General features: G+C 40.0%; 6 protein-coding genes, 3 long non-coding RNA genes and 1 pseudogene across 12 annotated transcripts; 8 read left to right on the top strand and 2 right to left on the bottom strand.

The window, feature by feature from the left end:
• The first annotated feature begins 1,070 nt into the window (after positions 1-1,070).
• LOC130694841 (uncharacterized) lies at positions 1,071-5,082 on the top strand. Its single transcript, XM_057517941.2, has 4 exons — positions 1,071-2,355; positions 2,458-2,578; positions 3,336-4,199; positions 4,274-5,082. Exons 1-4 carry the CDS (start codon positions 2,345-2,347, stop codon positions 4,775-4,777), a joined length of 1,500 nt encoding a protein of 499 aa, XP_057373924.1. The 5' UTR covers positions 1,071-2,344; the 3' UTR covers positions 4,778-5,082.
• Positions 5,083-5,092: 10 nt separating this feature from the next.
• LOC130694822 (sulfotransferase 1E1-like) lies at positions 5,093-6,906 on the bottom strand. Its single transcript, XM_057517928.2, has 5 exons — positions 6,386-6,906; positions 6,108-6,319; positions 5,919-6,045; positions 5,694-5,860; positions 5,093-5,615 (listed from the first exon to the last, which is right to left on the bottom strand). The coding sequence occupies exons 1-5, from the start codon at positions 6,834-6,836 to the stop codon at positions 5,373-5,375; spliced, it is 1,200 nt and encodes a 399-aa protein (XP_057373911.1). The 5' UTR covers positions 6,837-6,906; the 3' UTR covers positions 5,093-5,372.
• Positions 6,907-7,254: 348 nt separating this feature from the next.
• LOC130694831 (uncharacterized) lies at positions 7,255-8,185 on the top strand. Its single transcript, XR_009002155.2, has 5 exons — positions 7,255-7,388; positions 7,532-7,578; positions 7,632-7,760; positions 7,831-7,911; positions 8,057-8,185. It is a non-coding gene; the product is annotated as an uncharacterized LOC130694831 (long non-coding RNA).
• An 83-nt stretch (positions 8,186-8,268) lies between these two features.
• On the top strand, positions 8,269-9,755 carry LOC130695250 (probable ATP-dependent RNA helicase DHX37; annotated as a pseudogene).
• Positions 9,756-10,972: 1,217 nt separating this feature from the next.
• LOC130694826 (small ribosomal subunit protein eS1-like) lies at positions 10,973-12,352 on the top strand. Its single transcript, XM_057517934.2, has 5 exons — positions 10,973-11,134; positions 11,317-11,420; positions 11,489-11,607; positions 11,677-11,947; positions 12,010-12,352. The coding sequence occupies exons 1-5, from the start codon at positions 11,073-11,075 to the stop codon at positions 12,255-12,257; spliced, it is 804 nt and encodes a 267-aa protein (XP_057373917.1). The 5' UTR covers positions 10,973-11,072; the 3' UTR covers positions 12,258-12,352.
• A 423-nt stretch (positions 12,353-12,775) lies between these two features.
• On the top strand, positions 12,776-17,248 carry LOC130694820 (microsomal triglyceride transfer protein large subunit-like). 4 transcript variants are annotated; one of them, XM_057517925.2, is made up of 17 exons: positions 12,776-13,029; positions 13,140-13,189; positions 13,434-13,457; positions 13,524-13,657; positions 13,720-13,794; positions 13,850-14,203; positions 14,265-14,430; positions 14,493-14,644; positions 14,707-14,867; positions 14,926-15,083; positions 15,143-15,258; positions 15,345-15,910; positions 15,968-16,058; positions 16,141-16,341; positions 16,421-16,575; positions 16,653-16,820; positions 16,895-17,248. In XM_057517925.2, the coding sequence occupies exons 2-17, from the start codon at positions 13,144-13,146 to the stop codon at positions 17,040-17,042; spliced, it is 2,715 nt and encodes a 904-aa protein (XP_057373908.1). In that variant the 5' UTR covers positions 12,776-13,029; positions 13,140-13,143; the 3' UTR covers positions 17,043-17,248. The 4 variants fall into 4 exon arrangements, with proteins under 4 accessions (XP_057373908.1, XP_057373910.1, XP_057373907.1 ...); XM_057517924.1 differs by having other exon boundaries at positions 13,011-13,029; positions 13,089-13,189; XM_057517927.2 differs by lacking the exon at positions 13,434-13,457.
• LOC130694828 (MIP18 family protein galla-2-like) lies at positions 17,234-17,947 on the bottom strand. Its single transcript, XM_057517936.2, has 3 exons — positions 17,775-17,947; positions 17,618-17,697; positions 17,234-17,557 (listed from the first exon to the last, which is right to left on the bottom strand). Exons 1-3 carry the CDS (start codon positions 17,896-17,898, stop codon positions 17,285-17,287), a joined length of 477 nt encoding a protein of 158 aa, XP_057373919.1. The 5' UTR covers positions 17,899-17,947; the 3' UTR covers positions 17,234-17,284.
• A 268-nt stretch (positions 17,948-18,215) lies between these two features.
• LOC130694824 (geranylgeranyl transferase type-2 subunit beta-like) lies at positions 18,216-19,795 on the top strand. Its single transcript, XM_057517931.1, has 6 exons — positions 18,216-18,375; positions 18,448-18,756; positions 18,835-18,993; positions 19,064-19,170; positions 19,247-19,353; positions 19,419-19,795. The coding sequence occupies exons 1-6, from the start codon at positions 18,373-18,375 to the stop codon at positions 19,733-19,735; spliced, it is 1,002 nt and encodes a 333-aa protein (XP_057373914.1). The 5' UTR covers positions 18,216-18,372; the 3' UTR covers positions 19,736-19,795.
• A 3,993-nt stretch (positions 19,796-23,788) lies between these two features.
• Positions 23,789-24,573, top strand: LOC130694838 (uncharacterized). Its single transcript, XR_009002162.2, has 3 exons — positions 23,789-23,923; positions 24,153-24,368; positions 24,528-24,573. It is a non-coding gene; the product is annotated as an uncharacterized LOC130694838 (long non-coding RNA).
• Positions 24,574-24,659: 86 nt separating this feature from the next.
• LOC130694832 (uncharacterized) lies at positions 24,660-26,093 on the top strand. Its single transcript, XR_009002156.2, has 6 exons — positions 24,660-24,792; positions 24,852-24,939; positions 25,005-25,375; positions 25,473-25,546; positions 25,612-25,711; positions 25,810-26,093. It is a non-coding gene; the product is annotated as an uncharacterized LOC130694832 (long non-coding RNA).
• Positions 26,094-26,554: the final 461 nt, after the last annotated feature.

A 26,554-nucleotide genomic window follows, 5' to 3' on the forward strand; every position in this document is an offset into this window, starting at 1 on the left:
CGAAATGTGAGGCAATGTCAACAAACTGTTGAGTACATGTGATCGGTCTACATGTGAAAAGTACAAAGTTTTTTTTTTGGGGGGGGGAGCACAAGTGTTATAATGCGAAATTTAAATGGCATCAAAAGCGGATGAAGCCCTTAACGTTTTCCCAGATTACAGGTGCGCGCAGTCAAAGACTTGGGTGTGACCTGAGAGAGCCTGCTGGGCTTCTTGCAAAACTCGCACTCAAACACGCGATACAAAAGCTTTTTCCTATTTTCCCCATAAGTGGATTTGCATGCGCTCAACAACAAAAAACCCAATTTTAGGTTTTTTGTTTTGAAATATGCATTTTCTAAACTAGTTTGGATTCTTCATTAGACAAATCAACCTGTGTAGTACAAACAATCATAGCGGAAGCCTCTCCCCCTTTAAACCACGACGTGTAGGTATACTAACGACTAATTAGACGCCTAGAATCGATCCCGTCTGGATAACGTTTGGCTCCGAGGTACGTTAGGTACGTTCGAAATAGAACATATGTCTATACATTTTTTTTTGAAAAAAAAAAAAAATAAACAAGTGCATTGCAATTGGACAGCGTGAAATGGCTGATAGTGACGTGAGCCAATCATGTTGTATTGCGTATATATATAGTACACTAATGGGTGACGAACGTCGCGTTTACAAGACGCGGTCACGGTGTGCCAGTGAATAGACGAAAAAGAGGAGAAAGAGGAAAGTGAGAAAGAAAAGAACAAAAACACACACACACACAAAAGAGGGGAAAGGGAATACCATTTTTGCCTGGCAACTGGAGCCAGCCGATGCCAACTGGCTGCAAATGCCTCCGTTCAAATATACACACACGGTCGCGTATAGGAAAAAAAAGAGAGAGAAGCACCGAGTGCGCAGCAGCGGCGGCGGCGGCAGAGTCAAGAGAAAGAAAAAGAGAGAAAAAAAGGGAAGAAAATAAAAAAAAAAAAATAAAAAGGAAAAAAGGTTTTAAAGGGCGCGGGCGTTAGATAGGACCAGCCCAGTCTACTCTCGACCGCTGGACTTGCCGCTCTCGTTTCATTTTCAGGCAGCGATCGTCGCTCGACACGACGACATACAACCCATAGAATTAGTGCGTGTGTGTGTCAACATTTGATTTGATTTTCTTCGTTTTGTTTTTGTCGATCCTGGGGTAAAAGAAGAGCAACATTTTTGGCTTGTTTCGTTTGGAAGGTTCCGCGAAAAATTCATTATGGAAATGTTCAGCGTGGATGTAAAGACAACGTCGAAATGGTGAGGTGGTTAGGTTTGACACCTCGGCGCCAGAAGAGACGAAAAAATCGCAGTGTAGTGCTGGACGACACTGATGACTTTGGACGAGAATACGCGACGCACGAGTCCTCGCCCAGTCAACATTTGTGAACCGAGTGGCGAAAGTGAAAACACGAAAAACAAAAACGTCCCGGTTTTTTGACGACTAAACCGAAATATCGAACCGTCTGTTTGTTTTTCCTTCCCTTTTTTTCCTTCTTCTTCTTCATCTTCATCTGGTTCGCCTTTTTTCTTCTCGTCGGCTCCATCCACCCCGCTGTTTGTCTCATTTTCTTTTCCTTCCTCCTCCTTCTTTTTTACCCTCCCCTCCTGTGTACTTGTGTGTGTGTGTGCGTTCTATCTGTGGGCTCCGTTCGTTCGTTCCCCGCATCACCCGACCACCCCTTCGTTCGTGATGGTATTGATCGCTTCCATGCTGGGTGGATGCTGCGACTAGCGGGGCTCTCGCAACTCCCATTCAACACACACGCGTGATCACTTCGCAGAATGTCTCCGTCGATATAATACAACAAACCGCAGGAAACAACCTTAAGAATATTTAAGAAAAAGGATTTTTTTTTTTCGTTTTTTTTTTGGTGTGTGTTGTGTTTGTCTTCACTGCGAAACTTATTCTTCATTGGCCAGGGACAACCACGTTGTACAGAAGAAGAAAAAAAAAAAAACAATGTGCAGGGACGAGTCGATTGCGATCATTTCGTCAGTGTCGTCCTCGATCCAACAGCAGAAGCGCAGTTGCATCTGATCTCTTTGACATTTGGCGGCGCCAGTGGTGGCCCTTCGTTTTTTGTTTTTTTTTATATTCCCTCCCCGTGAGTTTTCAAAATCAATAAGTCCTCGACAACGAATCATCAACCGACCCGAAGAGGATTTCGTTTTGACACGCGTTTGCTTTCCGCTTTTTGTTTTTTGATCGGGATTTCCCATTTTTTCATCTTAAAAATTTTCCCAAATCAAACTGACAACCTTTTGGAATCGTTGGTGATATTTTCTGATCGAGCTGTTCAACCCATCCGTGTGGTGCTAAACCACCTCTATGCTGCTCACGTAATAATTTGCAAAGAGATGTTTCATTGCGTGTCACGTTTGATCGAATGTCAATAGCGTCGATTAACTCGATTTCTTTTGTTGTGTCTAACTGACGTGCAGGGAATCCCCTCTGCAGCCAATTGGGCTCGAGTACAAGACGACGTTCATCATGGGTTGCGTCTCGAGCAAGGCCGAGCGCGACGCGGTAGCGGGTTTCGCCACCAACGCCAACCTTTTCCAGGTAAAATTTTCACGTTTCTTTGGACATGAGCATTGCTCTTTTTGATTGATTTTCGGCTCATGATGTTTGTCTCAAATTTAAATGTCAAACGTATTGCTTACGTAAAAACAAAACGAAGGTATTGATCAGCTGGGAAGCTGTGCATTGTTTTCCTTAGTGGCTAAGCCACGCTTACGTAACCTTTACTCGTTTCTCATATCCATATGCAGACGTTATTCCCTTGTGCCTCTTCTAGTCGGGTTTTTATCTTAGCCCTGTCTTTAACGATTACGTATTGTGTGCGAGACAACGAGGCTTCCTGATTTCCTAATTTTTTTTTTAATTATTAAAACAAAAACATAAAATTTTTCTTTATTCCGAGATGGAATGAAAAGACTTTAGGGATTCTGCCTACCTTATTTTTATTGCGTAACCAAAGCCCAGGCTGTAAAACTTTTTATTTCATTCAATGATGACTTTGATGTATAGAGAATGGGCCTATATTTCCCCATAGGCTTAGCCGTTATGTAACGATAGACGGCCTCTAATGAAGAAGGAACGATTTTGAAACTTGCCAACGATGGAATCGAGTTATCCAGTCCTTACGGCATTTGAGAAATGGCCGTCGTTTTTTGTGCACAATAACACGAAATCGATGGGCAACACCTGTTTGAAAAATCAAATCAATAACTGATTATTTCTGTATACAAATAATCAAATTAATTTTGCAATTTCGTTCGAATTTTAACGTTCATCTTTCTTGAAAAAAAAAAATTAGGTGATGAATGTGGATGACACGGGTCGGCGTTTATGCCCTGGCCAACTGGAAGTTGGCGAATCCGACCTGATATTGTATCAGCGTGGTAAAACTCCCGTCCGGTGGCCGTTGAGGTCGCTCCGGCGCTACGGTTTCGACGCCCAGCTATTCAGCTTCGAGTGCGGTCGACGATGCCCCACCGGGCCTGGCATTTACGCCTTCCACTGTCGCAACGCTGAAATCCTCTTCAACCACGTCCAGGCCCGTGTGGCCGCCCGCCACGAGGAACAGGAACAGCTGGCCGGCGTGTTGGTCGCCAATAGTAACCATTCGCGATCGCGAATCCGGCACTCTATGCCGGCCCGAAGCGCCTCTTCTTTACTCTTTCCCAACAGCAATGCCGGCAACAGCCTTGTCGTCGATCGCGAAGATGCCGAAGAGAATTCGTATCTGGAACCGATCCGGCTAGTGGGCCAACAGCAGCAGCAAGGGCCAGCTGTTTGGTCTCCCAATTCCAGGCCGCTCAGTTCTTCCTCGCTCATTTCCAGTAGCTCATCGCCCATCAGTCCCTCGACGGCCGGCAACCTTTACGCCAACAACGAAGCTCTCTTGGCGGCAGCTGCTGCCGCCAATAATGACAGCGGATTAATCCATCACCACCATCATCATCTTGACCCATCGACCATGGCCATGACCGGTTCTGTCACGATGGAGACCGTCCTCGTTCCGCCACCGATAGCCTACGCCAATTTGCATCACGACGTGAACAATAGCAACGCCACTGCTGCCAAAGATCCTCGGCTTGTGATGGACGACGATTTATCGGCCGATGAAGCCGATAACCAGCAACACCTTTACATCAATGTCGGTCCCGATGCCATCGAGGTAATAACTCGTGAAATTTCTTTTTTGTTGGAAGCGTTCTAATCGAAAAATGCGACGTTTATCTTCTTTACAAGGCTAAGCCGAGATGTTCAGATTCAAATCACATGACATTGCCGTCGCTAAAGCAAGTCAATTATGTGCTATTGGATCTGGATAAAGGCTCCGATTCGACAACGACGGCTTCGGTGACGACAACCACTGGTGGTGGATTACAAGCCAATTCACCTGAAGGATCTTTAGCCTCTTTCCCGGAATCGCCTCATCGGACTGTGAACAGCATCGCTTCGGTGGCTGCTAACGCCACGACGGCCATCGCTGATGTTTTATCCAGTTCAGCTCAGGCTGTCATAAGCGCCGAAGGCTATGCCACCATCGATTTTGATCGAACGGCTGCCTTGTCTAACGCAACTGGACTTGGCGTAGCTTTCCCCAATCTTGCCGGATGTGAGGAGGAAGAACAAGGATTGCGGAAGACTCGCCATAATTCGACCATGGTGGGTGGCAGCAGCAGCAGTGGCAGCAGTCACGCCGTTCGTCTCTTAGGGCTCAATCGGCAGACATCGTCCGTCAGTGAGTGATCAATGGGCCTTTACAAATCCCCATTTGAAAGGCAAAATGAAACGATAAACCCCTACCCAAAACAACGCTCAATTTTGTGCGCCAGCTTAGCAAGGACTAGACGATCAAGTGCATAAACGGAGTCGATGCCAGGCTCAATAGTTGGACAGGAAGGGAAGCCCTTCCTTCTTTAAGAAAAGGGAAAAAAAAAATGTCAGATGTTCGTTTTTGGAACATGATCAACTTCCAATTTTACTGATGGCTACAAGCATATACATTGCCGGCAGTATTTCTCTCTACTCGTTTTTTGTAACACTGTACATACCACACATCATTACCTAAAGGGCATACATTTTGATTGGTTATCACACAATCACACACACACATACACACAGTATATTCCGACAAAAAAAATTGCCAAAAAACGAAATTCGATTTTAGAATACACTTGTTACAAATTTGGCCAATTTCTAGGGAGTATCCTATTTTAGCATTTATTTTTCCCGATATTCGTCAAATCTGTGTTAGGTTTGTACACTGGTGAATTTGACTAGAAATGGCTGTGTACATTCGTCCGGACTAATAGCCATTTCGTGATTGGCTTAGTTAGCATTTCTACTCATCGGCTGGAAGATAATCGAACTTCAATTCGCTGCTTTCGATATGTTGACGAATAAAATCATCGAAGCGGCGATTAGTGTCTGCGTCGAAGCTGCGGCGCCAGTCTCCAACCCGACCACTTCTCATAAAAGGCGCTTCGTTCTTATTCCGTAGACCTAAATCATCCCAGTGAGAGTAATTGACTGATGGATTTCCAGCCATTGATTCAAACCGGGTATGAGCAGCGATAAGTCGGACCTGAAAGAAGACGAATAACATGGTTTTATTTTATTTTACTTTTTAGGCTTGTCAGATTGATATTAAAGAAACATTTACCTGAGCATCAGTCAGAGGACGATCAAGAAACTGGGCAACACGGCGAATAGAGCCTTCCGGATCTCGATGCATGTCCTCATAAGTAATCCATAAAAGGTTATTGTTCGACTCGCTCTGATGTTGCTTCCAATATCCAAGAACGTGCTCGAAATATGGACCGTAGGGCACTGTATAAATCAAAAACTATTATTAAGCACTCCAGTTATGGTTACTATCGCATTTTACCGTCGCCTTTAATGAACTTGTTGACAAAGTCTTTCATTCCTCCACGATAACCGACAAAAGTTGCCATGCGCAGAAAATAATAGTAACTCACTGCAACATCTTTTGGATTTCTTACTATGTAAATCACCTTCAAGTATGTTAATCAAATAGTTATATTTCACTAGATGCTCAATTACTACTAAGATATACCTTTGTTCCATTTTCCATCACAGATTTTGGTAGCAGAGAAATGGGCAAGTGGGTCTTGATGAAACGTGGCCCCTCTGTTTTCTTGATAGAAGCAAGCCCAGGATAAGGATGTTCTAGATATGGGAATCTTGTTTCAAGAACTTGTTTCTGAGCTCCTTCGAAATCCAATCCAGTTTGAATCAGGTAGACAATTTCTTGCATCCATGTTGTTCCTGTGTTAAAATAAAAGACTTCAGTTAGGCAATGAAGCAAATAGATTAGAAACCTAGGTGTATTACCTGACTTTGGGAAGCTAGCAACAATAATGTCATTATGTTTTAGTTCAAGAGATTCTAATTTTTTCAATGTTCCAGATTTGATTATGTCACCAGGAAAGATACAGGATTTGCACCTGTAGAACTCAGAACCCATTGAAGATGTGTAGTCAGGATCGGGTGGTAATCTTTCACAATCCTCCAAACTATCTCTAAGCCTTTGGGCTTTATTCCTTTTGCTGTAAATCGCCAATCCAAGGGTTGCACTGAATAGTAGGCCAGCACCTACCCTTTTCATGAGTCTCATTTTCCGAACTTCATCGTCCGACCATTGACCGTTGCTTGAGATATTTCTACAACTTGTTTTCAAAACGCCATGATTAAGAGGTTTTACTAATTTTTCGGGCATACATTTATTTGAACAATGTCGCAAAAGAGCGTCTATTAATAATTTACGTTGTTGGAATAAACTCATTTTGAATTACAGACGAACCAAGAAACCAAAACAAACAGGCAGCTTCACAGGTTTATAGCCTACTTGTATTTTCAAATTAGGTTATTACAATATAGTCTTGTTTTTCCTCATATGAAATAGACAGGAAAAATTTATTTTTCAATATATTTTCTTTTAAAAGTATTTAACTTATCAATCTTTTAACCGTTTCAAATGAAAAATGTGTTATTTATCTTCATCGGTGTGTCTAGGGATAGTTCGTTGGTTTGTCGGTATGAATATAGTGGCATGTACTCTTTTGGGCGAGTTACAAAAAGGACTCCAGGGTTTCCGACTTTTGGTTGCAGGTTTCCGACACTTGGACTCTGGAACCCGACGTTAGGACATCTGTCCACCGACGTTTGGACTACTGGTCCCCGACGTTTGGGCGCAACAGTAAATTGTTGCTGAAACCAACGAGCGCGACAAGATGACTCCCGTGCCATCGACATTAGGACTTTTTTTTTATTGATGATAAGTATTGTATACGTCAAACGGACTCCCGATCTAGCGACAAATGGATTCTCAATACAGGTACACGTTAATTGTTTTATTTCTATTACCTTATATTTTATACATACTTTTGCCAAGTAGGTAGGATATTTAATTAATTTCGTTACTATAGATGTGTTTTCCTATGATGTATCGGTTTATTAATTTTACTATTTGTATTACAGAAAAAAGGATGAATAAAATTATAAGAGTTTATGTGCTGATGCCAGAGGTAAATCTATCATTTTTATTTACTTAAATTTACTAATCTTTTAGTTATTCAAGGCACTAAGGTATGATGTAGCAATCGAAACCATTCCTTATAATGTTGCTGCCATACGTCATCCAAGACATTGTAGAGTATACATCAACACTTAGTCTCTGTTATTAAGAAATGTGGAAATGGAGGATAAGGTAAGACCAAGGAAGAATTCCTGTTAAGCATATTAAATAATTAATGTACATAACCTTTTGTCACTCGCAGCACAAACTCATGATTCCATTGTTGACTCAAAGCCAACAGCCCCACTTGTCTCGAGGTCCCAATGTGCATATCCAGGGAAAGGTAATGCTAACAGCAATCTTTCAAATAATGTTATGAAATTAATGAATATATAATATTTCTACTAATAGCATGTTATACAGTACATACTTAAAAACCGTCTGGTAGTATTAATTGTCTAAGAGTTTGTAATTCCTTTTTTTTTTAGCGAAGGGGATATTAATCAACGTGCTGGTCGAGCTGGTCGTACCGGCCCGGGACATTGTTACCGACTCTATTCTTTTGACGTCTTTAATGACGAGTTTGAAAAATTTTCCTTGCCAGATATCGCGCGAAGGTATTATTATTATAGATTTGGCTACTGTCAAGGGAAGTATAACAAAGTTTTATTCCAGACCCATCGACGACTTAGTTCTACAAATGAAATCAATGGACATTGAAAAAGTTATCCACTTTCCTTTCCCCACACCACCTGATATTCAGCAACTGTTCGCAGCTGAGCGACGATTGTTGTTGCTAAATGCACTGGAACCGCCGCCACGCAGCGTAGGACTCAAACGTAAGATTCGTACTGTTTTTCAATTACATTTTAAAATATTGAAAATTCATTTTAGCATTTACAGAAAGCCAAGAATGGATGTCAAAAATCACTCCACTTGGCAGAGCCATGGCAGCTTATCCATTAGCACCGCGCTTTGCAAAGATGTTATTATTAAGCCAACAAAATGACCTACGTCAGCTGAGCATTACTCTGGTCTGCCCTATTAGTACAAGAACTTGTGCTGGATCAGCCAGCCGATTCTGTAGCAGGCGATACTCACAGAAGGTGGCTTGGTCAAGATAGACGTCCTGGGCTGGAACGGGACAGTCCCTACTTTTAGGAGACCCCATGGTACTCCTGCGTGCTGTTGGCGCCGCCGAGTACTCGGGTGATATTGAAGCGTTTTGTTCCACGAACGGGATACGTAGCAAAGCTCTTCGTGAAGTCCGAAAACTGCGGGTCTAGCTGACAAACGAAACGAACTTGAATTTACCATCGGGCACTGCATCGATTGTGGTTGACCCTCGCATGGCGCCCCCTACTGAATTGCAAGCCAAACTTTTGCGTCAGATTCTGATGGCTGGACTTCCCGATCACGTGGCTAAGCGAATACCTCCAAATGAAATCAAGGAAACCGAAGACTGTAGAAAGTACAAATACGCTTATCGCTGCCCAGAAATGGAAGATCCTGTCTTCTTGAACCCATCGAGTATCTTGCGCTATTCGCACCCTGAATGGATCATTTATCAGGACATTTATGAACATGCCAACAAAATCTATTTGCGTGGTATTAGGGCCATCAAACCCGAATGGCTGCCTATATTCAGTCCTACACAGTGCACCTTCTCTGCCCCCTTGGAGCTTCCTGCCCCTGGTTATGATTCAGACCAGGGCCGTGTAATGTGTCACATGAATGTTACATTTGGGAGAAGTGGTTGGCCTCTGCCTGTAATGGAGCTTGAATATCCAGCTGGTATCGACCGGTTCAAGTTTTTAGCCCAGTTTTTCCTTAATGGAGAGGTTTGTCGTCCTCTAGCAAAGTACGTATTGGCTCTAGTTTTGTTCATATTTTCCAGCCGTACTAAATAAGTAATTTTGTTATGTAGATACACGGCAGCTCTGCTGTCAACTCCATCAACAATGGTCAAGACATGGGTGAAACTCCAGCCCAAGACACAAGTGTTACTTCAACAACTGACAATTGGTAATCTCGATAGCTTAGATTCGCTTCTTGCCGCTTGGCAAAAAGATAAATTCTATCTCCTGGGGGCCTATAAAGCCTGGGTACCTGAATCACTTCATGAAGAAATCAATACCCTTTGGCCTCCTGTGTAATTGACTGTAAAATATATTGACCTCTTCATTGCGTAAGTAAACTTCTATCGTGAAATCCAAGTTCTTGAGTTTAGCGATAACTTAATATTTTAATCTCTCTTAGCATGAAAAGTTAGCAGGGTTTCCAATTGAAAATCATCTCATTTTTATTGAAAACACACCTAAAATCAACTACGGGAAGAATAATCTCTACTCTGCCTTGACGCGCTTTTCTTTTTCTCCTTGATTGGATTTTTCTTGCATTCATTATAAATATTACGAAAAATCAATACATTTGCGTCTGAATGAAAGTCTCTTCGGTCTCTATGGCACTTCGGCATACAGTTTTTTGGAAAAAAGTTAACAACAACAAAACAAATAGACGAAGTTAGTTTTCCTAAACAATGTAATTCTTTGTTACAATAGTTAAATATACAATAATGAATGATCAATTGATTATTCTGGGTTTGTGACATGGCTTACGATTACAATTCAATATGAATAAAAACAATACCTGAAACTTACAGCATTTATCCTCTGTGGATTATCAGAAGATGCAATAATGCCATATGTGGCATTAGCTTTTAACTTTCCCCAATCGTGTCCAGTTGCAGCTCTCATTACAACACTGTCTTGTTCTACATAGGACTTCAGGTGCGCGAGACATGCTTTCGATTTCACGTAATTTTGCACTAATTCGTAAATAACACCTTGGTTTCGGTCAAACGCCATGGCCAAAAAGTAAACAATACAATTGCAAATGGGGCTAAACTAATAGTTTTATTAATACTTTTTTCTGTAATACAAATAGTACAATTTATAAACAGATACAGCATAGAAAAACATCTCTATAATAATAACATTAATTAAATATCCTACCTACTTGGCAAAAGTATGTATAAAATATAAGGTAATAGAAATAAAACAATCAACGTGTAACTGTATGGAGAGTCCATTTGTCGCTAGATCGGGAGTCCGTTTGACGTATACAATACTAATCATCAATAAAAAAAAAGTCCTAATGTCGATGGCACGGGAGTCCTCTTGTCGGAAAGTGTAGCGCTCGTTGGGTTCAGCAACAATATATTGTTGCGCCCAAATGTCGGGGACCACTAGTCCAAACGTCGGTGAACAGATGTCCTTTCGTCGGGTACCAGATGTCCAAGTGTCGGAAACCTGCAACCAAAAGTCGGAAACCCTGGAGTCCTTTTTGTAACTCGCCCAAAAGACTCTGTCCCAATATAGTAGTTAACTTTTCGGTCGCTAGTGCAAGTAGTTTGTTTCGTCACCGCCAGTTGTCCATAGAAGTCTTTCCAAGAGGACTTTTTTTCCAAGCCTAGTCTTTTCTAAGTGTACTCCCAAATTCAACATGGCTGTTGGAAAGAATAAGGGACTTTCAAAAGGGGGTAAAAAGGGTCTGAAAAAGAAGATGTAAGTAATTTTATCATCGTTAAACTTATCAGTGAATCTTCCTGTTTCGTATGGTGAATTATTCTGTGAGCATGACAACGGATGTCATAGATTCTTTGAGATGTGAAAACCCCGGCGACGTGTTCAGTCTAAATACCAACTATCGAAGTTGAGTTCATTTTGAATTTTTTTTTCTCTTTTAGTATTGATCCTTTCACTCGCAAAGACTGGTATGACATTAAGGCACCGTCTATGTTCGCAGTCCGTCAGGTTGGCAAAACATTAGTCAACAGGACTCAAGGAACACGTAAGAAAAAATATGACCATTGTCCACTTCCAGTTTAAACGTTTCTAATGTATTATTGCTTCATTCAGGTATTGCTTCCGAAGGCTTGAAGGGCCGCGTATTCGAAGTTTCTCTCACCGATCTTCAGAATGAATCTGATTCTGAGAGGGCATTCCGCAAGTTCAAGCTGATCTCTGAAGATGTTCAAGTGAGCTACCATTTGCACATGTATTTTATTTTGGTAGACAGATCCTTAATGTTCTAACAACTTGCATAGGGTCGTAACTTGTTGACAAACTTCCATGGAATGGACATGACTACAGATAAGCTTCGATCAATGGTGAAGAAATGGCAATCCCTTATTGAAGCCAGTGTTGAGGTGAAGACCACTGACGGATACTTGCTCCGAGTATTCTGCATTGGTTTCACCAAGAAGGAGAGCGAGTCTACTCGCAAAACATGCTATGCTCAGCATGCTCAGATCAAGGCCATCCGTAAGAAGATGGTTGACATCATCACTCGTGAGGTTGGCTCCGTGGATTTGAAAGGTCAGTGTTGCATTTGTTATTTTGAATGATAGAATTTAATGTAATGTTTTCCATTATTTCAGAGGTTGTTAGTAAGCTGATCCCTGACTCCATCAGCAAAGACATTGAGAAGTCCTGCCAGGGAATTTACCCTCTCCACGACGTCAATATCCGGAAGGTAAAAGTCCTCAAGAAGCCAAAGTTCGACATTGGCAAGCTCCTGGAATTGCACGGAGACGGTGGCAAGTCCGGAGTTGGCGGCGAAGGTGGAGTTTCGGGCTCTGTGGACCGACCCGAAGGCTACGAACCCCCTGTTCAAGAGTCTGTTTAGTAGGAGAGAAGTGTTTTGCCATCTTCTTAAACTGACATTTGAGACAGCGTGAAGGCGGTGGCCCCAATAAAAAAAACTTCAAAAAAAATTGTCACTTCTATTTATTTTAATACGTGGAATGCTAATTACTTCGATTGAAGTAGTTGATACATACAGAATTTGTTCTGTTTTTCCAACTACCCCGTTGGGGTAAACTTTTAAAATAGAAACGGAACAGGTGATTCATATAAATCAAAATTTGGCAGGTATGCTTGAGTCACCAGTTTTAAATTTTGAAATTGATTGCTTTATATCTAACTGCTTAATCGGGAAAACTATCTTTGTTCAATGGGGAATAACAGCGAAAAGTGTTGCATAGTATGAAGATCTAGTACTGATCTGGCTAGGTAGATGGTTCTGTGCATTGCAGTGAAGGCCTCGTATTGGTCATTTTTTATTGCTTGCTGTATAGCAATAACCCCAGCAGGCGGCGATTCTCAAAAAGATATACTGTCAACAAGTGAAATTCAGTTTTCATTAAATTTTTTCTAAATATATCTAATTCCTTGAGGAATTGTGGCACATGTGTGCGATATTGGTAAAATGGGAAAGATGGATTTTGCTGCTTCATGCATCTGAGATAATGCAAGACAGCTTTCCTCGCATGTGTTAGTCGGCGACCAGCTCTATTGCTGGAACATCATACTGGCTCTGGTCTGTGGTTACCAAATATTTCATCTTGTGATTAGTATTGTTTTTAGTCATCTTCAGCAAGTTTTGCTTCACAAAAATTGTAAGTCACTTATTGGATTTTCTGCATGAGAATTGACTACATATTATTTATATACCTAGATTCGCAAAACAGAAAACTATTTAAAAAGGCAACATATTTATTTGAAGCAGAAACATGATTCAGCCTGGGATAACTTTGCTGCTGATCTTAGCTGTATTCAGTAAGTTCTATCTTGCTTATCAAATTTGCCTTCCTCTTGGTAAATGTCATGACTGGGTTAAGGGTGAAGGCCAGATAACAAGTTCCCTCTAGAGCTCTTATCATATAGGATATTGAGCCATTTATGTTGAATGGGAAACTTCAAAATTTCAGATCAGCAGTTTAAATGTCCAAACTTTTTTTTTTCATCTGCATTTGTGGAAAAGCTGGATAATTTTAATCTTTCTTTTATAATTTTTTTAAAGGTTCTATCTGTCAACAAGCTCCTGGTACTATAGAAACTTCATTGATTCTCCAGGCTGATGAAATTTAATTTAAACATTTTATTTATGCAGCAACTAGCACTAGACAATATGAATTGGGGACCACATATAGCTACCACTACACAGCTGCAGTATTACTTAATGAAGCACCACCACTATTCTCCCAAAATGCAACTAAAGCAAGAGGGACTGATGTTGGATATCAAGTAACATCATCATTATCATTTATGACTAAACCAGTTTATCACAGAATTTTTTGTCTGGTAAGATTACAGCAACAGTTGAAGTAACACCAGTATGGCGGAACCCGTCAGATGCCGCTCACATGCTGTTTGAACTATTGGTAATTGCGTATAATCAACTCGATTTGGTAACCTAGCTATAAATTGTATTTTTAGATGTCAAGCCCGAAGCTTTCTGTACGGTCTCGAAAAGCCCAACAACCTGATGGGTTTGTTGATCACTCGTCGCCTTTGGATGATGCGCAATCCACCCCTGTGTACATCGACTGGAACGATGGGCAAATATCTCATATTTACGCTTTTGAATCTGAATCTGTTTCCCTCAAGAACCTAAAAAAAGGCATAGCTAGCCTTTTCCAACTTCAGACGTCGGGCATTGAAATTCATGAACTTGATGCTTCTGGAAATTGCACCGCCACCTATAACAGCCTAGGTGGCCGCACGTTTTTAAAAATTAAAAGTAATTGCCAATTTCGAAGACCAACTTCGTCATTTTCCCAGTCTCAGAAAGTAAGTGTGGATTTTATTTTTTTGCAGTTGATGACAGTGTTGCTAAAGTATTATTTTTTAGATCTTGGGTATAGCGTCTGTCAGCAGCCAACAAACCAAATTTAATTTAAAAGGTGATTCCGATGTAATGGACACGTTGACATCGACTGAAGTGCATGCCATCAGAGTGAAGCTGCGCTCTCAAGCCGGAGCTTCTGTGATTTCACGTCAGTATCTTCGATTGAACGGTATGATTTGCATGTGAATAATAGAAATTAGAAATCAATTTTCTAAATTTTGTTAATTTCAGGCGAGTCAAAATCAAATAAGAAGTTTCCTGCCGCATCACTCGCTAAAGCGGTCAATTCAATTATGATGAGTACAAATGTAAACCTTATCGAAGATAATCTTCAACTCGTGGAAGAATCGGTAGACGCCTGTGAAACTTCGTCTTGCAAAAACGTATGTCCGATCCATTTATTCCTAGCTGGACAACATAATTTTGTTTTCCTTTCCTCTCGCAGCTTAAAAAAGCTGTTAATGATCTGAGAAAAAACCTTCAAACCTCAAATGTTGCGAAGCCTTCTGGCGCCGGTGCATTCGGCAAACTTTTACCCATTGTCCGGCGGTCATCAAAAGTTGATATTTTGGCTTTGTTGAAAGATTCCAAGAACAAACCTATTTTGTAAGTATTCTGTTATCTTTTTATTTTCGTAACTCCTTTTGAGATAACTATTTTTTAGACCTCAGCTGATGGACGTTGTGGCAGCGGCTCAAACCGCTGAAAGCTTCACTGCTGCTCTAGAGGCAATCAACTTTCAATCTCAAGACATTGATCTGGCTGAACGATTTCTACAGGTGGTTTCTTTATCGACCCATCCCTCTGAAGATATTCTTCAAGGTAATCTAAGTTGAAGTGGCTAAAAGGTGGGAAGCAATAAACTAAAAATTGCTTTTTAGGTTTGTTACAACTCTCAAGGAAAATCAAGTCAGAAAAGCTCAGCGAAACAGCATTACTGAGTTTGGCTGCTGTAACGAGAACTTTTGCTTCAAATCCGGAGAAAGCGGGCAGTCCGGTATGAAATCATTTCATTTTACCAATTCAAATCACATTCTTTTAGATCCTCTTTGCTATGTTTAAATGAGAATTTTAACTGAATAGTTGGTGGCAAAGATCCACAAATACGTTACCGACAACTTGGAAGCTTGTTCCAATGAAGACTGTAAACAACTGTATATGCGAGTTCTAAGAAATTTAGGCTCAATAGAAATGCTGCCCATTCTATTAGCTCACATTGACAGTAGTGACAAGAAGACTTCAGTTTGGGCAGTCAAAGCTGTCAGAGCTCTTCCCGCATCCATTTTCCTCGATGGCCGCGTCAAAGAAAAACTGCAGCGAGTTTACTTCCAAATAGGCCGCCGTTACGACTCGAGCGCTCGCACATTGGCATTGGATACGTTACTCGAACATGAACCTGACGAAGCCTTTCTTCTTGAGGTTTTGACTTCTCTTTCGATGGGAGGCAGCGAAAATTTAGAACTAAACACCTACACCTTGCAACGATTGCAAGAATATGCTGAAAACGATCCAATTTTACACTCGAAACTAAAACAACTCTTATCAGATCGACCGTCTCTAAATACTTACCACGTGTTTGCCCAAAACGGGATGTCGACTACTTTTTCTCGCGTTCTTTATCGCAACATTGATGGGAATGGAACTTTCAGGTAAGACGCTTATACATTCGTCGAAAGAAGTAATATTCTTTTATTTTACGATTACAGTTCTTCCACTGAAGCGGTAAACAAAATGATGAAGCGTGCTGCGTTTGATGTCTACGTGCGCAATTCCGAAGATGCCTTTCAATTACTCTCGGTATTTAAAAATGCTATTCGATTCATGTTTCACAGGAAAATGGCGTTTCAGATGTTACAAGACAACATTACTTTGACAACAGGTTGGTCTTTTTACTGGAGGGCTGGGTTCCCTAATGGGGTTTTCTAGCACAGAAGGTGAAGAAGAAGAAGAAGCTACGGCTGGAATGGAAGTTACACTTGCGGGCGTCCAGCTCAGACCTATTGTTTTCTTTACTGGTCAAGGCGAGCTAATGGGTCACGTTTGGTCAGGAACAGCGTCCGAAAGAACCACTGCTCTGCAGGTGACAAAATCAAAAACAAAAAGAATATTTTCCTAGTTTTAAATAAATTTTTTTTGTTACAAAATTGACTGGCATTTAGGCAACTGTGCTGCTTCAAGATCACCGTCAAGCAGTAGTACTACAAAGCGGTTTCATCGCTGTATTAGATATTCGTGGATCTGTTTCTTTTGATTTCGGAGGAGAGATCCAAATCAGTATTTGGAACAGAAACTCGCATTCAGTTGTGGAAGATATGTAAGTTGGCCAAAGACCACAAACATGCTAATTGCAAAAAAAAAATGTTTTTATAATTATAATAATTTTCCCCCTAGCGCTGCGTGGCAACTGGATGGATCATTGAGATTAGATACACCTTTTGTTAAATCTTCCGTTGATTTCACGACGAGCGCCGCCTCCCGTGTCGATTTCGTGAATGACGTCAGCTTCGCTAATGGGATTCTTTTATGCTTGCGTATGGGTCAAGCCGAGTTCCATATAAAGTAACCGGAGACTTTTCTTTCACAAATTCATATTTTACGAGCCCTAACTTTTACAAATTTGTGTCCTCCTCTAGTTACACTGTACAAAAGCGTGAAAGCATTCCGGGCACTAAGCATTGGATTCATAAGAAGAAAAAACGTAAGGATTTTATCCCGGGTCGCACGTTTAAGCTGAATGACCAAAATTCTGGCTTTTGTAATGAAATGTTTCCTAAAACATAGAATGGATCATCATTAAAAAAAAAACCGTATAGTCTCAATGCCGGTCTGTTAAGTAAGTTCTAGGGTCCAAAGATGCTCAAATGAAGCTAAGTGGTTTAAGTAGTTTACAACATGATGGTTATAAACAAAAATTAAAAAAAAAACTGTGGCAATGTGAAAAATGTGTTTGTTGCTGAATAAACCTGGATATGTTCCATTAAAACAAATTGCATTTTCATCTCATATGAAATTGATAAAAAGGGTCACTCTAAACTTTTGACTATGCATTGATTGACAACTTCCAACAAGTTACTGTTTTCCAAAGCAGCAGAAACTCTCTCTTTGTCAGCTAGCTGTTTGTTAACAGCTTCTTCAGATGCATGAGAACCTGGTGAAATGTTCACTTCCACTTTAAACCTGGGAGGTAGTGACCTTAGAAGGCAAACTTTGATGGATAGTCCTATTAATGTTGCCATGCTGCAGTGAGGAATAGTTGGAGTATAAAAGACTTTCACACTGTTTTTATGATCATCGACCTATAGCCACCAAAAAGTTTCAAAGTTATTAGTAGTAAAACTAGTAAAATCAATATTTACTTCAATGTTTGTAATTTGTACAACATTCAGTTCTTCAAGTGACATTGGATGTTCAGGATCACTAATATCCCTTAATAAATCTTTGTGGTAAGAATAAGTAAAAATGTAATTATTAAACAAAAGCAAGACGTAAAATGTGTGGGACTATGATTTTTACCGAATATTTCCCTTTCATCTATAGGGTCCTTAACAGATTCGTCTTCTTCTTCTATCGTAACTTCTCTTTTAGTCTTTTTGACAAATCGCTGTGGGTTAACATTCTCGATTCCTTTAGTAGTCATTTTATGCTCCTATCTAACTGCGATTTTGCGTATGGCAGAACTACAAATCAGACAACCAAGTCAATAGTAAACATGGGCAGCAGTGTCATCTAGTGGTTTGTTTTAAACTCACCTAAATAGTAAACCTACATTATGTTTTTTTTTAGTTCTGATATTAATTATATCATGAATCCAAGTTAAAATTAACTAACACATTGAAACGTTGGGTTAAAGAATGCGTTTTTTTTAAATGCCCGTAATGACTTTGTCTCTGTTTTGATTTGGCTCTAGATTAAAACACAGACGTCGTCTGCTGTTTGCTAAAAGAAAAAAGAAAAACACGCTTAACACTCAACAACTTACAGTGTTACAGTGTTCGTTTTCAATAAGCGATTGGCTTTATTATTTGAATTCAACTGAAAATCCCAAAATTTCGTGTGTATGATAAATTTAATCTCATAATAAAGAGTTTCCTTACATCCCATCATCTAGATTATGGTACCTTTGAATTACATTAGTATAGTTTCAAGTTTAAAAATTTAATAATAAAGGTTTCTAATGTGTTAATAGGCTCTTCTGATGAACGATATAGTACTTCCAAAGGATGATGATATTCCGGATCTTCTTCTGTCAAAGCATGCAAGTTTTTTGGCAGCTTACGGAACTAATAAAGATGATTATGAGTTCTGTATGACAGAGTATCTCAGAATGAATGGAATCTATTGGAGTTTGACTGCAATGGATTTAATGGGCAAGCTAAGTGAGATGGATAGAGATGGGATTATAGAATTTATAAAACAGTGCCAACATGATAATGGAGGTGTAGGAGCAAGTATTGATCATGATCCTCACCTACTCTACACCTTGAGTGCTGTTCAGGTGAATATTGGTTTTCATTTCTTGTGCCTTTAAATAGTCATGTGTTAATTAATCTTTTTTTCAATTATGGTATGCTAGATCTTATGTCTGTATGATGCACTTGATGCCATTGATTGTGAGAAAGTTACCAAATATGTTGTGAACTTGCAAAACAGTGATGGAAGTTTCTGTGGTGACCAGTGGGGTGAGATTGATACAAGGTTCTCAATGTGTGCTGTGGCTTGCTTGGCACTTTTGGTATATATTTATTTATGTTATTTGGTCTTTCTTAAACTCATTGTTTTCTGTCCTTATTTTTTCTCTCTAGGGAAAGCTGGACGCTATGAATATCGATGACGCAGTAAATTTTGTAATTTCATGCATGAATTTCGATGGAGGCTTTGGATGCAGGCCTGGATCTGAAAGTCATGCTGGGTAAGCCAGATAAATGAAAAAGTAAATGAACAGTTAAACTTTATTCATTAATTTTTTTTTTTTACCTTTATGATAGTCAAGTATATTGCTGCGTTGGGATGCTTTCGATTACGGGTCACCTACACTTAATTAAAGCCGACAGCCTGGGCTGGTGGTTGTGTGAGCGGCAATTGCCCAGTGGCGGTAACGTCCACAGTGTTGGGGAACCCAGGAATTTACTCATATTTAAATGAGCCGTTTGTTGTTAGGTTTGAATGGCCGCCCCGAGAAATTGCCCGACGTATGCTACTCTTGGTGGGTAGTTGCTTCCCTGCGTATTATCGGCCGGTTGGATTGGCTTGATAAGAACCAACTAAGAAAATTCATTATGGCTTGTCAGGATGTCGAAACAGGCGGATTCAGTGACCGTCCTAATGATATGCCCGATCCGTTTCACACCCTATTCGGTTTAGCAGGTCTCTCTCTTCTCGGTGAATCAAGTCTTAAAACCATCAACCCTGTGTTTTGCATGCCACAACTAATTATATCTCGCCTAAAAGTTCTACCACAAACATTGACAATATAGCAAGCCATTAAAACATTCTTGGTCAGAAGAACAGCTGAATAAAAGGAAATTTTTCAGAAACGGCAACAATGGTGATCATTCTAGGTTATTCCATGGTTTAGACACTGAAGTGTCAGAATATAATCAACCAATGCACTTTGCCCGAATCCTTTTTAATTATGGCAATCCGTTTTACCCCCCCAAAAAAAAAAAAAATTCAGCCTTTTTTTTCTTTTTTACAGCTATGGCCATCTATCGGCCAGATTCCTAGTTAATTTTCTAAATACAACTTTACGCATTTTAGCCATATAAATATATAATTTTTTAAATTATAACTTTATTTTATTAAAATATGACATACAATAATTATTTTGTTATATTCTACTTACTTAACTTTATTATTATTACTATTAACTATTAACTTTCCATTTTGTGCTGCAGCAATTATAATGAATGTAATTCTAATAGCAATGAGAATAATTGCTGTTTCAGGTATAAATAATATGTTTGAGTAATATAAAGTCATTATTGGTTGTTGCGCTGTGAAAATAATACACAATAACGACTTTGTATTACTCAAACATATTAATTTTCTTAAGTTAAATTTTCATTTGGATAAGTACTTTAAATGTTTAAAAACATTTAATTTGTGGTGGATAAAATTTCTCGTAATGACTTTTGCGTCCACAAGAGGCACCTTAAACAGTGGCTCGTCGGACAGTTTTTTTTTCAGGCATACTTTTAGATTGGCTTAACGCGTGTAGTCTGCTGTCTACTTTACTCGCTAGATAGACCGTCCTCGCTAGATTTTACTTCTTGACCTCTATATAATCTAATTTGTTTCATTCTGATCTACATTTTTTCTGTCCAGGGTCATAAGGAAGTGTTTTCTTGTATTCCTAGTGTGATTACTTTAAACTATGGTTTTGTTTAACAGTGTGAAGGACATTTTGCCAGAGTGTCCACAAGCTGGTGAGGGCGGCGGTAGTGGTCCGTTGACGTCACAAAGTAAGATGAAAATATCGAAACATGTGTTCGAACTTAACTTCTTGGTGCTTTTTGTAGTATGGGGAAGGGGGGACATTTCTCGAAGGATTGTCCACAAGAGGGTCGTGGCGGTGGTGGAAGTCGTACCTGCCAGGAGATAAACAAAAAACAAAAAAAAACATCATTTTTAGTGCTCATTTTTAATGAAGAAGAGGGCAATGTAGCAAGGGATTTTCCTCAAGGAGGAAGCATTGGTAGCAGCAACTGTTACAATGTAAACATCAATTATATCTTCACAAAAATATTTTATGTTCTAATGTTCATTGTTTTACTCCTAGTGTAATGAAGCTGACCACACCTCGAAAGGCTGCCTGAATCTCTTCAGTGAATTGACGGAAGATGGAAAGCCACATGAGCAATGCATTCCAGAAGCTGTGACATGAGATGAAAAGGAACTGTTTAAGGGCATCGTCTGTGTGGGAACGCTTTATCAATTTTGATAAAGTCGTCCTCCATGTAAGCCATTCCTCAAAACTATATTTTTCTTAACTTATCTATTGGGTTTGCTTTAGGCTACAGAAAAAGATGTACCTCAATACAGAATATCATTCGAAGAAGCCAGCCTGCGCCAACTACTACTTCAAAACATTAAGAATTCTGACTACATAAAACCAACACCTGTTCAGAAAAGCTTCAGTTGTAGTTTGCCAAAAGAGGTTTAATTGCTTGTGCTGTCACGGGCTCTGGCAAAACGGCAGTACAATTAATTAACACTGTGTAATTTGAAATCTTGATGCCCTCGTACTGACTTGATTCGAATGGGTCGATATGAACTGGGTAAGTTGAAGTAAAAGTAATTTTGAGTGGGCACGCCGGTGATTGCGACTACTAAAAGGTCCAATTGCATCTAAGATACTCAACAAACCCTTCGTCATATTCGTTGATTAAGTCATCTAAAATTTTACATTTTTTCATGCAGGCGGCGTACTTGGTACCAGTTATGAACATATTGTTAGAACAAGGCGTTGCTGGTGCGTCTCATGCCATGGGGCAAAAGCCAGAAGTTGTAATTGTCGCACCTACTCGTGAATTGGCCATTCAAATTCACCGCGAGGCGTGTAAATTCTCCTACAGCTCGGTTTTAAAGTCTGTGATTATATATGGAGGAACTCTCACGAGCCATCAGCGGTCAAATCTTCAAGCTGGGTGCAATATTTTTGTCGCGACCGCGGGACGATTCAAGGATTTTCTCGACCGTGAAGTATTTGACTTCTCGGGAGTCAGGTTTTGAATTTTGGACGAAGCTGATCGAATGCTTGATATGGGTTTCGGTCCCAATGTTAAAAAGATTGTCAATCATCCAACGATGCATCCGAAAGTATGTCCTCGATGGTTTTTGAGTATGAGATTTGACTGATGTAATACTATTTGTTTCTCTGTAGGGAATCCGTCGTGTTTGTATGTTTTCGGCTACGTTCCCAGATGACGTACAAGCGCTGGCTGCGACGTACATGGAAGACTACGTATTCGTCACAACAGGCATTGTCGGTGGCACCAATCCGGATGTTGAACAGCTGTTTTTTCAGTGCTCGAAAAGAGATAAGAGAGCTAAGCTGATCGAAGTTTTACAAGATCTCGGTGATGCCAAGACTATCGTTTTTGTCGACAGCAAAAAAGACGGCGGATTTCGTCGCTGCATTCTCGTGCAATAACAACTTACAAGTAAGAATCAAAACTGTTGGAATTGGGCAAAATGTCTTAACTTTAAATGTCTTGTCTACCAGCATCCATGGTGAGCGTAAACGAAAATCGTAAATGTCTCTTCCGAAGCTTCTGTCAGAAGAATATGCTAGCAATCAACTCACGAATCATGTAAGGTATGAAATATATATATGAATTAAGAGTTTTTATGCCTAATGGTGTTTTACTGTCTTATTATAGATGAACAATAAAAGCCGATGTCGAGGTGACGAAGAAAACAACACGTCGAGGTGCCGTCAAACGTGCCTCCGTTCCGGAGAAGGAAGCGCCGGAAGGCAAAAGGCGTCGTGGTGAAACGAAAGCCAATAAATACGTTGCTGGATTGGATGATGTAGAAATGTTACACGAAGGCAAAGGACATGCTGCCGACATCCACGCCAATCACGTGCCAGATGAGCCGGAGGCGAACAATGGATCGCCAGTCACATCCGTCAAAAGTGGACGATCTACTCGCGCAAAGGGCGCACTCAAAGTTCATTTTGACGTGGCCGAAACGGCGCATTCGCCAGCCAGATCCACCCGTTCGGCGCGGAAGACGGCTTCACCGGCCGAGAAGAAAGTCTCTGTCCAGCTGGAACGCGACCCCGACATTGAGACTTTGGCCGCTACAGCCAAAGAAGAGGAAGAGAAAGCACCGGCCGCCAAACGTTCACGACAAAAGAAGGGCCCGGCAGTATCTGCCGCAACAATGGCGGATGAACCTCCGGCCGTGCCGGCCACGAAACGGACACGTGGTGGCAAGAAAACAACTAGCGAACCTGAGCTTGTTAAGGAGGATACCTCATCGCCACCACCACCACCTCGACGTACTAGAAACATCTAACAGCAAAATCCATCAATGAATTACCTATTTTATTTTTCTTTTGTTTTACCCATAATCTTTTACCCATTGAATAATTTGTTCACATATCGGATTCTATACTGCTTTTGGGTTCACTTCTGTACCTCTTTCCCCAAGTTGACCTCATTACGTGTTCCTATCCATGCGTTGAGGCTCACTTGATTATAATTTTTGTTCTTTAAATTTTGTGTCCAATTTTCATTCTGAGCGACGCCCAAATAATTTTGAAGAAATACAGATTTTGGTACGGTTGGTTAAGTATTTCACAATTGGCACGGATTTGTGTGTGTGTGTGTGTGTTACTGATGTTGGTGGACCTACTGCACGAGAGCCGCAACATGAATTTATCTTTCCCAACAATACATAATTTACCATTGTAAACCCGAAAGACAACCAGCCATCTCCTTGTTTTAATTTGGTTTTTGCATAGTATCTTCCTGTGCGAGAGAAAACTAAAAAGTTGTGTCTTAAATTGAATTCGCCGCCCATTTTGAAATATGTGGCAACGTTGCTTGAGTTTTGTGAACCGCCATCAGTCGCCATTTGCTAGTTCATTGTCGTGTGTGAAACATGTGGTGTGCATCTGACGGGCGAAATATTGGACACATCAGGCAGCAATGGTAAAGTAATACTTGAGTGAATGTTTCGTGAAGAAAACATTGTTAACCAAAGACATTGATTCTAATTCTAACAAAAACATTGTTCCACAAGAAACTTTAATTTGAGAATACCTAACAATATTTGAAACTCCTTTTCAAATTACAAAATGAATGGCACATTATTAATAAGAAACTATAAGAAGTAATTCTTTTCATGCTGAGTCATTGTTTGTTTCTTTCTAAATTTTAGGGAATATCACAAGTTGTGAACAAGATGTGGTGCCTTGGCCCTCGTTCTCTCATCTCCATGCCAGATGGCCATTAAGAAGGATCATAAATGTGTGGCAATATCATTCTTCCATATTCCACTATTGTATTATTCTTTGCCATTATTTTCATCTCATACCATGAACACAAGAAGAATTTATTTGCTTGCCATCATGGATGGTAACTCGTGTCCTTAAAAGTAAGCATGACAGGCACATTGAGATAATGGTTATTGCTACATTCTTGCTTTTTAAAAAAGGCATCAAGCCAAACTGGTCAACCATGCATTAGGCTTTGTACTTTTTTAAAAATTAGAATTAATGAAATAAAACAAAGCTTGTCATTTCAATCATTTCAGGATTGTGGAGACAAACATTGTGGTTCTAGCGGTTTCCTTAGTTAGGCAAGTCGTTTAATAATGCTTGGTATTACAACTATTTTTTAAATTATTTTTAATTAAAATTTTTTCATTCACGACATTTGCAGGTTCTGAGCAGTGAGAAACGATTGTTGCTGATGTGGAGTTTTGTAACGGTGGACCCCACAGTCTATGACAGAAACAAGTAGGACAGAAAATTCCATCTTCATCAATAACAAAAGAAAAAGGAGGTTTGCATTTTAAGGTTAGGTTAGAAACAAAACAACAATAAAACCATTTGCTGATACTACCTTTCATACATAGTTATCACAAATAGGAGCAGTACATATTGGCAGCCATGTAGCTTTGTAGTTGCTTCGAAGAATTTTTTTCCTTGTCTGGTGATTGGTTGGTAACGTTGCCCATTCTATTGTTAACTTTTTTCTCTAGGGTAATGCTATAAAACATTTATTTTAGGACTTTGAATACCTCCTATCCTTATAGCCATGGAACACTTGACATTTGACTCCATTTACACTTGCAGAAACAAAAACGAACATGTTTGCAACAAGTATTTTTTGTGACCATGAAACAAAAAATTGTGAATTTTTTTTAAGTACCTATATTTAGAAGACATCTAACGGAGGAATTGCTTGTTACTGAGTACTCTACTGAACTGTCAATTTGTTCGTTGTCAGGGGGCTATATCGAGTTTGGTTGCCATAATGATGGTTGCCTCGCGAATTGGAAATGCTTTGCCGAATCCCAGTATATTGCCAAGTGTGCCATATTGTCATAATCATTTTTCTTCTTAGGATGGTTACCAATGTGCAGTTGAATTCTGAAAGGTAAAAGCACAAGTTCTTGGTGAAAACTTGTTGTGCAGCATACCACGCCATTAATAGCTTATTGAAAAGTTCTGGTTACTTTCTGCTTTGTTTCCAGGTTTTGTCTGATGTGCTATATTTAAAGAACTGATGTTCGCACCAGCTTGATGGGAAAAATTCATTTCCAATGTGGTAGGAGATTTATCTAGAATTGCATTAACATTCTAATTAAACATGAGAAATTTTCTGGGGCACAGGGAAACTTGGATTTATTTGGTGATAGTCAGATGGTTTTCCTGAAGTTGCAGTTTGAAATAACCTTTCAAAGCCTAAACTCATCTTCATAGAAAGGGACTTGTAAGTAAACAAGAAGCATTTTCTGCTTTTTTGCTAACTATATCTAACCTACATAATTTTCTGTTCAATAGTTAATGTTGTTTTTGTTTTTTTAATAGAGGTGAAAAGTAATGCTGGCTCTGTAAATGTTCTTGGTTTGGGGCAAGACGTTGAATAAATTGTGATGATTGGATGGACAACATGGAATTCCTACACTTTATTCATATTCCCCAAACGGTATTTAAAATTCAAAAATTGAAGTGCATATCTGGGCTCCCTTCCTTTCCGTAGCCCCGTTTCCCCTTGACTCGTAATAAGCCCGTAGGGGGTCATGCCCCTACTGTACGGTATATTTAAAAATAACATATACCGAGGTTTGGAGGGCTCTGGCCGGAAAGGGGACGTGGGGGTCCGCTTAGTCCGATGATGTGTTCACGGAGGGCGACGTGGCTACCCACAAATCCGAACTAAAGGTTAATCGCTCCAGTAAAAATGTTCCATATCTTCGGCTCTTCTTCCGGCTTCTCTTAGCCAATCACCGGGTAATCTCCCCGGTGGGTCAACAAGGCAGCGTCTCCCCCTGCCTGGGTTGACGGCAACTTTTGAAAGGGCTATTGTGCCTTTTTAAAGTTGCAGAAATAATTCTAATGTGCAGAGAATTGTCAATAAAAATTTTTTTATAAAATATTTTTTGCAAAATTTGTTTCTTTCATTGTCTGTGTTCGCTGTGTTCAAACATTACATTTATCAGCTTTTTTTTATTTATTTAGCTTGCTCAATTCACCTTTATTGTTTTTGCCACCTTTGATGGTAAGCATTGTTTCCATTGGTTTATCGTTTATCTGGGATTTGAACCACAAACCT

The sequence above is a fragment of the Daphnia carinata genome, chromosome 4, assembly GCF_022539665.2.
Source record: "Daphnia carinata strain CSIRO-1 chromosome 4, CSIRO_AGI_Dcar_HiC_V3, whole genome shotgun sequence".
NCBI classification, from domain to species: domain Eukaryota; kingdom Metazoa; phylum Arthropoda; class Branchiopoda; order Diplostraca; family Daphniidae; genus Daphnia; species Daphnia carinata.

What these genes read in the sequence shown, in the direction of transcription:
- LOC130694841 (XM_057517941.2), top strand. An exon ending in CCAACGCCAACCTTTTCCAG is followed by an intron (nt 2,579 to 3,335) that starts GTAAAATTTTCA and finishes AAAAAAAATTAG; the next exon opens with GTGATGAATGTGGATGACAC. An exon ending in TCGGTCCCGATGCCATCGAG is followed by an intron (nt 4,200 to 4,273) that starts GTAATAACTCGT and finishes CTTCTTTACAAG; the next exon opens with GCTAAGCCGAGATGTTCAGA.
- LOC130694822 (XM_057517928.2), bottom strand. Translation starts at nt 6,836, where the DNA reads ATGAGTTTATTCCAACAACGTAAATTATTAATAGACGCTCTTTTGCGA. An exon ending in TGCTAGCTTCCCAAAGTCAG is followed by an intron (nt 6,320 to 6,385) that starts GTAATACACCTA and finishes ATTTTAACACAG; the next exon opens with GAACAACATGGATGCAAGAA. An exon ending in GTCCTCTGACTGATGCTCAG is followed by an intron (nt 5,616 to 5,693) that starts GTAAATGTTTCT and finishes GTCTTCTTTCAG; the next exon opens with GTCCGACTTATCGCTGCTCA.
- LOC130694826 (XM_057517934.2), top strand. Translation starts at nt 11,073, where the DNA reads ATGGCTGTTGGAAAGAATAAGGGACTTTCAAAAGGGGGTAAAAAGGGT. An exon ending in AAGGGTCTGAAAAAGAAGAT is followed by an intron (nt 11,135 to 11,316) that starts GTAAGTAATTTT and finishes TTTCTCTTTTAG; the next exon opens with TATTGATCCTTTCACTCGCA. An exon ending in CAACAGGACTCAAGGAACAC is followed by an intron (nt 11,421 to 11,488) that starts GTAAGAAAAAAT and finishes TGCTTCATTCAG; the next exon opens with GTATTGCTTCCGAAGGCTTG.
- LOC130694820 (XM_057517925.2), top strand. Translation starts at nt 13,144, where the DNA reads ATGATTCAGCCTGGGATAACTTTGCTGCTGATCTTAGCTGTATTCA. An exon ending in ACATGCTGTTTGAACTATTG is followed by an intron (nt 13,795 to 13,849) that starts GTAATTGCGTAT and finishes TTGTATTTTTAG; the next exon opens with ATGTCAAGCCCGAAGCTTTC. An exon ending in CGGAGAAAGCGGGCAGTCCG is followed by an intron (nt 15,259 to 15,344) that starts GTATGAAATCAT and finishes TTAACTGAATAG; the next exon opens with TTGGTGGCAAAGATCCACAA.
- LOC130694828 (XM_057517936.2), bottom strand. Translation starts at nt 17,898, where the DNA reads ATGACTACTAAAGGAATCGAGAATGTTAACCCACAGCGATTTGTCAAA. An exon ending in AGATGAAAGGGAAATATTCG is followed by an intron (nt 17,698 to 17,774) that starts GTAAAAATCATA and finishes CTTACCACAAAG; the next exon opens with ATTTATTAAGGGATATTAGT. An exon ending in TACAAATTACAAACATTGAA is followed by an intron (nt 17,558 to 17,617) that starts GTAAATATTGAT and finishes TGGTGGCTATAG; the next exon opens with GTCGATGATCATAAAAACAG.
- LOC130694824 (XM_057517931.1), top strand. An exon ending in TGGCTTGCTTGGCACTTTTG is followed by an intron (nt 18,994 to 19,063) that starts GTATATATTTAT and finishes TTTTCTCTCTAG; the next exon opens with GGAAAGCTGGACGCTATGAA. An exon ending in GCGGCAATTGCCCAGTGGCG is followed by an intron (nt 19,354 to 19,418) that starts GTAACGTCCACA and finishes GTTTGTTGTTAG; the next exon opens with GTTTGAATGGCCGCCCCGAG.